The sequence below is a fragment of the Antrostomus carolinensis genome, unplaced genomic scaffold (assembly GCF_000700745.2).
Source record: "Antrostomus carolinensis isolate BGI_N321 unplaced genomic scaffold, ASM70074v2 scaffold40472, whole genome shotgun sequence".
Lineage (NCBI taxonomy): Eukaryota > Metazoa > Chordata > Aves > Caprimulgiformes > Caprimulgidae > Antrostomus > Antrostomus carolinensis.
Window position 1 is genome coordinate 22,860 of NW_010300919.1, and position 9,581 is coordinate 32,440.

Here is a 9,581-nt window from a genome sequence, read left to right on the forward strand (position 1 = left end):
CGGGTCGGACATGGGGGAAGCTTCTGGCAGCTTCTCACAGAAGCCACCCCATATCCCCCCCTGTCCTGCTACCAAAACCTTGCCATGCAAACCCAGTACAGGCAGATTGGAAAACCCCTCTCCTTGTGCAAACTTCTGTGAAGGATTGCACAACAAAGAGCTTTTGTTAGTTTGAAAGAATATGGCTTACCTTGCTAGGAGCCAGTTGTAGAAAATCTTGGAGTAACTGCTGGAGGTCTGTAAAAACTTTTTTTTCAAAAAAGACTACTGATAACTTTAAAAAAAAAATTGATTCTGACAGTGCCACCACGTGTTCGTGCATGACTCTGTCGTGTATTCTGAAACTACAAAACTTTCATCCTTTGTTTGAAACAGAAATGCTGGCTTGGGTGTCTGTTCCATGTCTTGCAGATTTGGGGGCATTTTGGCTCCATTTGTGCCATCTATGGTAAGATTATTTTCTACTTCTTATGTAACTCAGATTTGTTACATTCTCTCAGAAACACTTCACTTATTTTGGTACTGCGTATGTCTGTTCCTTGAAAATAATTTGTTTTTATGAAAAAATAAATAATGGTCACCTCGTTTCAAGAATTAATGCACAAGATGTTTAAAAATACCTAGTATTTTATCCTTTTTGGAAATAATAACCTAATGTTCTGTACTGTGTTAATATTTCATCTGTTAGTGAGATGTTTGTTATATAATGTGGTATTGCTGAGTCTCACTCAGTCCTTTTAGGCATGTAGACAAAGTTTTAAGATGAAGTTCTTTCTGTGAAATGACATTTATCAGGTTTCTTTGGAAATGGATAATTACACATATTGCTGAAGTGAAAGGTTGCTGGGTTTTTACTATGTTCTTTAAATTTTAGAAATCTCTTAGTCCTTCTGTACCATTTGTGGTGTTTGGAATCAGTGGCCTGTCAGCGGGATTCCTGACTCTCCTTCTGCCAGAAACACTAAATAAGCCGATTGCTGAGAGCATTGAAGATCTCCAGAGTCCCAAATACCAAGTGCTTAAAAACAAAGAGGCAGAGTAACTTCTTTTTTTGTTTTTTTACTGTAGCTTTGCATTGTTTTCCCCTCTATACTATGCGAGCCATTATTTAGTGCCTATAGCTTAGATTGTGCATGAAAGAACGCGTGCATGAAGTTTTATGGCCATCTTTCTCTTGCCTTCAGTGGGGATTAAATTTATTCTTTCTTTGACTCTTAAAGTTGAAAAGGCTAACAACTTTCACCTAGATGTATTAAATTCTATGTAAATGAATACTATTTTGTTTCCTTAATGGAAAACAAATTTTAGAAAGGCAGTCTAAAATAACTGGAAACAATACATTCAGCACGTTCCTGTGCTTGTACAGTAAAACAACTAGGCATGTTTTTCATATATTGGATTGTGCCTTTTTGTAATGTTTTGTAGTAGAACATAATCTAAAATTAATATATATCTAAGGAAGTTCTTTATCCTTTGTTAGTCTCCTGGGTTAGAGCTATTTAAAGTGTTTTCCTGTTGATATGCACTAATTAAAACTTTTGAAGTAGGAAATGAAAGTTTTGTTTGTTTCAACAGGTGACAGAATAGAAAATGTGAAGTAGATTCCCTAAGTTTGGGAATGGCTTCCCGGAAGAAAGAGTTTTAATAAAGCGGGGAGGGGTGGGGGTGGGAGAATTCCTGTAAGAAAGGAGCTGTTAGCTTAGAGCTAAGCAGACTTAGTGTAGATGAAAAAGAATATAAGTTTTTCTCATGTTTTTCTTGATATGCTAGCTTATTAATTATCTGGTAATTATTGTACTTAATCAGTTTAATCATACTACCCACACTATTATGCTTTCTTTTTATGCCTAATACGTATTAATACTGCATTCAGTTGAAATGGAAAAAAATAATTTTTGAGCTTTTTGAGTATCATTTAACTTCTAATTTTTAAAAAATCAATTACTTCTTGTTTTCATGTTTAATACTAGCCTATAAAATAGAACAAGAAAAATAAGACATGTAAACTGTTTTTCAGTAATTATTTTTCTTCCGTCTGACAGGCAAACCAGTTAGAAGAAAACACTTAAGTTTCAGAAGGCCTGTCTGTGGTTGGAAATGAAGCCTCCATTGAGAAGGTGCTGTAACAGTTGGAAGGGCAGAGTCTTGCTCTCTATAGCTGACAGGAAATGTTGGAGGACTCATGTATAATGCTGTCTGTAGCATGTTGAACAGTTTTACGTGGAGGCAAATTCAGAAGATGGAAGAAGCTGATCAAAGCTTATGAGAAAAGAGGTGACAAATCTGTGCATTAATTTAATGCCTTAACAAAAGCATACTTGGGATGTTTGGACTTCTCTACAGCTTCTTAAAATGAAGTATTAATTTATTTTACAAAATGTAATTGCTAGCTTCAGATGAAGCTATAATGTTATAATTGAAGTGATGCGTATAATTTAAAATTTAGATGGCCTTATATATTCAGGCAAGCTCTAATCGTGAAAAGTAACAGCATCCTGTATATGCTAATTTTCTTTACAGGGTTTTTTACCTTAAGTTATGGTATACCTCACAGTGTGAAGAGACCAAAGATTTTTATGGGTTATTGGCCTTAGTATGTCTAGCACAAGAAACCTAAACAGGAGATCTGAAAGGAGAATAAATAGATTTCATTGTGGGAGTAAGTAATGTTTTAATGCAGTCATACATGAAAAGATACATAAAGTTAAAAATAGTATTATATTGGAAAAATGTCAGGCCTTTAAGAGGTGCATTTAAAGGAGAGGGCGAGTAACCTTTTAGACAAAGGTTATTAAATCCTAGCTGTACATGTGGAACTATAAATTATTGAACATGAGTCATTGTATCTGTATATATATACATATATAACATGTATGGTATATGTAATAATATGTAATCCAATACATTTCACATGTGAATTGGAAATTCTTCCTGTGGGGCGGGCTGGGGGGGTGTGTGTTTGGTTAACAGTTAATATATTTATGTTGGAATATGTGCATCACAAATGTTACATTATTTTGTTGGCCAACACGATTTTGTTATTAAAAGGAAAATTATTTAACATCTATATTACGACTGCTGCTTTTTCCAGGATGTTTACCCAGGGTTTTTGAAGAATACTTGTATCAATTTGATTTTAAACCTTTATCTAATGCATCTGATAGGAAAAGGTTACCGTAAGGCCTCTGTATTTTGAACAAGTTCCATAGTTAAGTAGTAGTTTTGCAAATGAACACACACCCATGCAAGTTTGCGTGCACTTATGCACACACACGTGCACATGGAGGTTGCTCTGGCTGGTGCCTCACTAAAATCTGTGCTGTGTGTAGGTGTGTCAGTCCATGTGTGCTTTACAAATGGCCTGACCAGGTCCCCAAGAGGTGAAAATCAATTGGCAATCAGAACAACATTTAGATAATGTTGACATAAAGGTGGATTGCATGTGCATCCACTTAACCTCTGGGACTGAAGCTTGATGATAAACAGCCTATAGAATATGCTGCAGACTTTTATCTTCTGCTAATTTATTTATTAATGATTTTTGTAATGTTTCACTTTTGTGAGGATTAGAATTAAGTCTGTGAATTGTTTTGTCTGAATAATATTAATGCCTTCCATTGCATTCCCATTTATAACCATAGTGACTGATTATACCTCTGCAAAGGATAATTAGGTCAGCAGGGATATGGTAAAGACCAAGTTTTGTTACTGTTGACTTCAACGTTTTTATTACAAGAAATAAAATTCAGTAAGAAATAGAGTGATATAAAGTTGTATTCCCAAAGCAGAGACAAGACTCTGGAACAGGAGGATCATAAAGGTACCATTCTGTGGTGGGAGTCTGTTCTCCCTCCTGCCACATGTATCAGGCTCTATCAGTGCATTTTTTTGCTACCTTTTATTCCACATTATGTGAAAAACAGGAAACAAAGGTAATTTACATGTCGAACTTGCTTATTTCTGCATTATTTGACCTGGAATTAATGAATTCTTTGCCTGGGGTGACCTCTGTGAATTTGATGGAGTGATGACCAGAAATCTGTGTGTCACAAAAAGAAGTTAATGATCTTTTCAGCAGCCCTGGCATGACTCATGGTACCTACAGCTCTTTTTATGAGTGTAGGCCAATGTGGAAGCTGGTTTGGAACTTTGTCTCCAAGATCCAAAAGAGATTATGGACAGAAACATCGACTTGCGTTTTTGCTTCTTATCTTTTCAATTCAATTTAACACCTTGTTTGACTTTTAACTTTAGATATCCTTGCTGCATTTTGCTATTGCTGGATAAAAAGATGCTATTTGGAAAAAAGAAGTGTTTTTCCAGTTGCATGTTTAGAAATAAGGAATTATTTTCAGCTTTATTAGAAATATTTTCAGTTGGACTAATGTAATCAGTGCATTGTATCTTACAAGGTCCTTAGAAAACCCACTGTCATTCATTACTGTATATGTCACAGCAAATCGGAAAAGAGCATTTTTGGTCAACTAACTGCTTTTTTGGAGTATATATCTCCCCTTAAACCTTTTGACTTTGTCAAGGGGGAAATTCTTCCCTTAGAGCAACTATTTCCCATTATTTTTAATGAAGACAAAGCAGTTTTGGAGAGGAATGCCCTAATAAATTCTTCACTCAGTGTGGGGCTATTATCTGTTGCTTTCCATTTCTCTATAAAAAGAACAAAGGGAGCTGAGTTAATTTAAGTGGCTCGGTTATATACATTAGGCCACAATCCCCCATCCTTAAGTATCACTTTTAGCTCTTCCCCTGTGCTTTATTTGTGTGTAGAAATTTGATTATAATGTTGCATCTGCACTGTTCATCTGTTTCTGTGTTAGAACAATGTCTTCAGTGCTTTAGCACTTAGTTGTGAAATTGCCTTTATTTCTTTATCTGTTTTTAAACTGATTTGAAGTCTTTTCAGCATTTGAGAAAATTCTGCTGCCTTCTGGATTTTATCATGTTTCAGCTGCAAATCTCAAGGTTTGGAGGAAGAAAAATAAAAAAAGAAAATAAGTAAGAGTTGGGTGCTTTGCACTGTCCTTAAATACATCTGTGATACAGGTTGTCCAGAAAGGGAGTCTGAACTGATTTCATTGTTTTCACTCTTTTCTGTGTTTCACCTTTAATCTTAGCTGTATTTCTCCCTATGGAAAGCTGGATTTTTTTTCTTAGGTGCCAAGAGTGCTGAGCAGAGGCAAAGCTTGAACCTTTATTTATGCCACCTATGTTTTAATGCCATTTACCTGTCATTAGGCAATATTTATCCTTTAATTCTTGGTTAGGTTTGCTTAAGCCCCAGTTTTCCCCTTGTGAGAGGAAGAATATAATTTGTAAACATTAAATTTTTTTTTTTCCCATTGCTCCTCCAGTTCATGCTGTCTTTTGTGTTTTGTTTCACATTTTGTCATTCTACGGTGACTAACTCAGTATGGAGAAGCAACGGGGGGTTGGCTGAATACATTTTCCTGGCTGGCAAATATCCTCTGCTTTATTTTGTCATCAGCCAGTGATATACACCCCCACACCATGTTAAAAATCAGGTCAGGTATAAAGGCAGGGCTTCAGTTCCTTTTTCCAGAAAGTAAACTTTGCCCAATATTCATGTCAAGCTCACCTCAGTGATCTTTTTCATTATCCCATTTGATGTTTCATCAAAGCTGTTTCCTCCTTTGTTGGAGCACTGTATGTTATTGCTTGAAGTGAAGGCTATGGATTCATTTTTAGAATTTATCCTTTTTAATCTGAGCTGAGTGAAGTACAAATAATCCTTTGCTTTGTTGACTAATACTCTTGCAGCTAAGCAGCAGAGAAAGGAGGAGGAGGTGAACTTTTCACACTACCATCTGTAACCAGCTGGTTTTGCTATTCAATTTTTAGTTTGCTTGAGGCAAATAACGGTATTGTGTATTACAGCATGCAAGAGATCTATTTTTTCCATGCAGTGAGTTGTTAGCAGTTCATTGGAAAGGTCATCTTTTGTTGTATCGCTTGCTACAGGAAATGTAAAATTTCCTAGAGATGATTTTTGATAGATGCAATCCTTCCATTAGAGTTAAATTTGTGAAAATGGTGAACAGATGTACAGCTACAGGCAAACTCTATGTAAATCTGGGATGATCTTTTCTTGTAGTAGCAGAATGTCTTTGTACAGAGACTTGTGAATCTGTGAAGAAACGTGTGGGCTGTAACGTTCTGTGGGAATACTGTTTGTGCCCACCTGAGGAGGGTGGTAGACCACAGTAGCTGGAGATGTTTGTGAGGGAAAGGGAATGTGGCTGAAAAGTAGCAGAGGAGATTTGGGAATCAAACTGCTTCCAACTCCTGCATACTTATGCTCCTGAATTATGCCTGTCTCCTTTTAACTTGATATTAAATAGTTAAAGTACTTTCTGTACTAGACACTCCTGTTCCTCTGAGTAGCCTGGTTTACGAAACAAGCTGGTATTGGGAAGAATAAACCAGAAAACAAAGTATGTTGCAGCAATTTTGATAGCTTATGAAAACACAGGATGGCTCTGCCTGGACTGGTTTGACAGTGTGGGTTCTTACAGTGGTCCAAAGAGACTTGAAGCTGTGCAGCCTGAGGGCTTTTCACTTAAGAAAGGAGCCTGTGTAACACTGCTTAAGTGACATCTTCCCATGTGATAGCAACCTTGTGGTGCTAATGACAGGTAAGGCTGAATAGACTGGCTGACTCTTAAGTAACTTATTCAACAACTTCAGTCACTTGGGCTGAAAATTTCTATACTGAGCTTTTGTCTGCCAGATAGCAGTACTGCCAGCATTCAGTTGGCTGTGCTTAAGTGTCCTCATCATAAAAGGCAAAAGCTGGTGATTACGTTTAACTCTTTTGAAAAAGAGATTTTCATTTGTTGTTTGTCACAGCCTCGCTCACATCATTTTCTACTTTCCTCTGTGCTTTTTCCCCCCTGCTATCCCATCCACAGTGATGTAGGGCCTGATGGAATTCTCACCTCTCTGTACTAATGTGCAAAGGAAGAGACTGCAGTATGTTGCTGGCACGCCTAAGGAAACTAGCATCTGTTTAGACAAGATGCAGTTACTCCAGATGTGTCCAGGTTGAAAGAAATTGCTGTTTCTTTTCACCATCCCCTGTCTCATGGTTGGTCAGGTTTATAAATGTTGGTGTCAATATGCAGTGACGGCTGGCTCTGAACGTTGCCACAAGAAGCCTGTTGGCAGAGATGTTATACCAGTTCCCTCCACCAGGTTTCTGCTGTAGCTCCAGAGGTATTTAATTTGTTTCAAACTGTTATTTAATCCTTGATAGTGTACACTATTGTTCATAGAAATGTCCAATCCTTTTTTAAGGCTTCCTGCTCTCTTGATTTCAAGGCTCTGATATGACAGTACAGCAGTCTGTCATTGCATTATGTTTGTTTCCTTTTATTGTTTTGGATATGCGGCTTCTCAGTTCCCCTGGAGATACCAATGATGGGGAATAATGACAGCGAATAGGAATGCTTGACCTAAAGATACACTCTGCAGTTTAATGCTATAGATTTTGGATTGTCTGGTTTGTTTTCATTTGAAAATGTTCCCGTTATTTCTGTTAATGGATGCTTTTCCAGGGCCTCTCATTTTCATATTTGTGTGCCTTGAAATGGGCAAGCAACCGCCTCAAAGTGCTTGTGTAAAGGAACTCCCTCAGCATGTGCCCAGTTTTACTTGTGCTCAGACCTGCTGATAAACCAGCAGCCATAACCTCTGTGAGGGGTCAGAGTGACCGCTCTGACTTAGAATCGTAGCATGTTGTGAGTTAGAAGGGACCCACGAGGATCATCAAGTCCAACTCTTGCCCCAGCATAGGACAATCCCAAGATTCAGACCACGTGTCTGAGGGCCTTGTCCAAATGCTACTTGAATATTGTCAGGCTTGCAGGAGCTTGTCCCTGGCTATGTCTGGAAAAACTATTGCCCAAACTTCCCTTTAACTAGAAGGGGGCTCTTCAGTGTTTAATTCCTAAGCTGCTTTGATGGGATTTGAGGGATGTTTTCGATGCTGAGATTTTCCTAACAGATTCCCCTGTGGGGGTAGTGACCTGGCTGGTCAGTGTTAGAGCTGGAAACCAGCTCCACCTCCCGCTACCCAGGAGATGGTCCTGATCCCTGGCGCGGGAGCTGTGGTGGGCTGGGGTCAGCAGCCTGCCAGGCCAGCCTGACCAGGCATCTTTCACCATTGCTGGTTTGCTCTGCTCTGCCAAATTCACGAGCTTTCCTGGGGACTGTGCTTTTACTGCACTGCCTCAGGGGCCTTCTGGGTACAAGTAGGTGTTGGGCTAGCTCAAAAAAATCTTGTAACTAGCAGCTTCTCTATCTCAGAATAGTTGGCTGCTTGAGGGGATGATAATTTCTTCCTGTTCCTTGCCTGGAGGTAAGTTTTTACATTTGACCTGGTAGTTCTTTAAAAAAACAAAAACCAAACTAAACCAAACAAACAGAAAAATAAAAACACCCCCCCTCCCCCAAAACAAATCCAGAAAATAAAAGAAAAAAAACCCCAACACAGGTAAAAATGAGTTTTGGGAATGAAAAAACAAGGAAATACTTTTATGCAGCAGTAAATACACTTATGCAGCAGTTGGTCATCTCTGTTGAAGAATGTATCACAGAAAAGTAAAATTGGCAGCAAGAGGGCTCCTGCAGTCATGATCTTAACAAATTGCTATGGATCTGAATTGGCTATTTATTATCTTTAATCCTAGTGGTCTGCCAGGAAGGAAGGAAAATAATTACTAATGACAGATTTTAGTTAAAGTTAATTTATTGATGGTGGAACTAATTACACATTCCAGGTGTTCATCAGTTTAGCAAGACAACATTTAACTATCAAATGTTCCAGTTACAAAGTGGTTAATTAAACATGATTAAACTGTTGAGTTTACAAACACACAACTAATTTATATATAATTACACTTGTAGTGGGTTTATGGTATGCATCATGCAAGATATATGCAATTTTAAAAAACTGCTTCTTGTAAAAGACTACCTTGCGCTTGTACGTTAATATCTAAATATTGACAGCTTGCTGTGTTTTGAAGCCAGAAATCTACTGGGGAAAAGTTGTTGATATTGAATTAACAGATCAGTTAAGAAACATTAAAAAAGTGAGAGGGAGAGTAGAGTCTGCTCAGAATTTGCAACTAAATGGTGTAAGTCTTGTGTGAATTGGTAAAAGCTGAAGATTCTTTGCTATTTAAATTCTTCTGCTATAATCAAAAGCAGAATATTTTGATGCTGGAAGATGAGTGTTCAGTGGGAGCTCCAGGTTGCTGGGTCATCCCTGGCACCTGCTGCAGGGGAGGTGTTTGGTGAGAGAAGGGGGTGCGTACTGGGGGACTCACACCCTCTGGGGCTCTGAGTAAGGCTGCAGGCTCCTGTGGTGGGTTTGCTGGGGATGGGAGATGGATATGTCTCCTGAGGAGGAAAGAGCAGTGGGCATGGGGAGACATCTCGTCCTCCTGCTGTCAGGTGTGCATCCATGCACGTACCAATGTCGTATCTGAAGCCAGTGCTCCAAAATAAACTGAAATTCATAGAATCAGAGAATGGTTTGGGTT

The 9,581-nt window shown here is 38.3% G+C and overlaps 1 protein-coding gene across 1 annotated transcript in view; it reads left to right on the plus strand.

The window, feature by feature from the left end:
* Positions 1-2,126, plus strand: part of LOC104521328 (solute carrier family 22 member 15-like) — a 23,585-nt gene extending 21,459 nt beyond the window's left edge. Inside the window, 3 exon segments of the mRNA XM_010163287.2 lie at positions 376-448; positions 875-1,033; positions 2,043-2,126. Coding sequence (XP_010161589.2) covers positions 376-448; positions 875-1,033; positions 2,043-2,126 — 316 coding nt within the window.
* Positions 2,127-9,581: the final 7,455 nt, after the last annotated feature.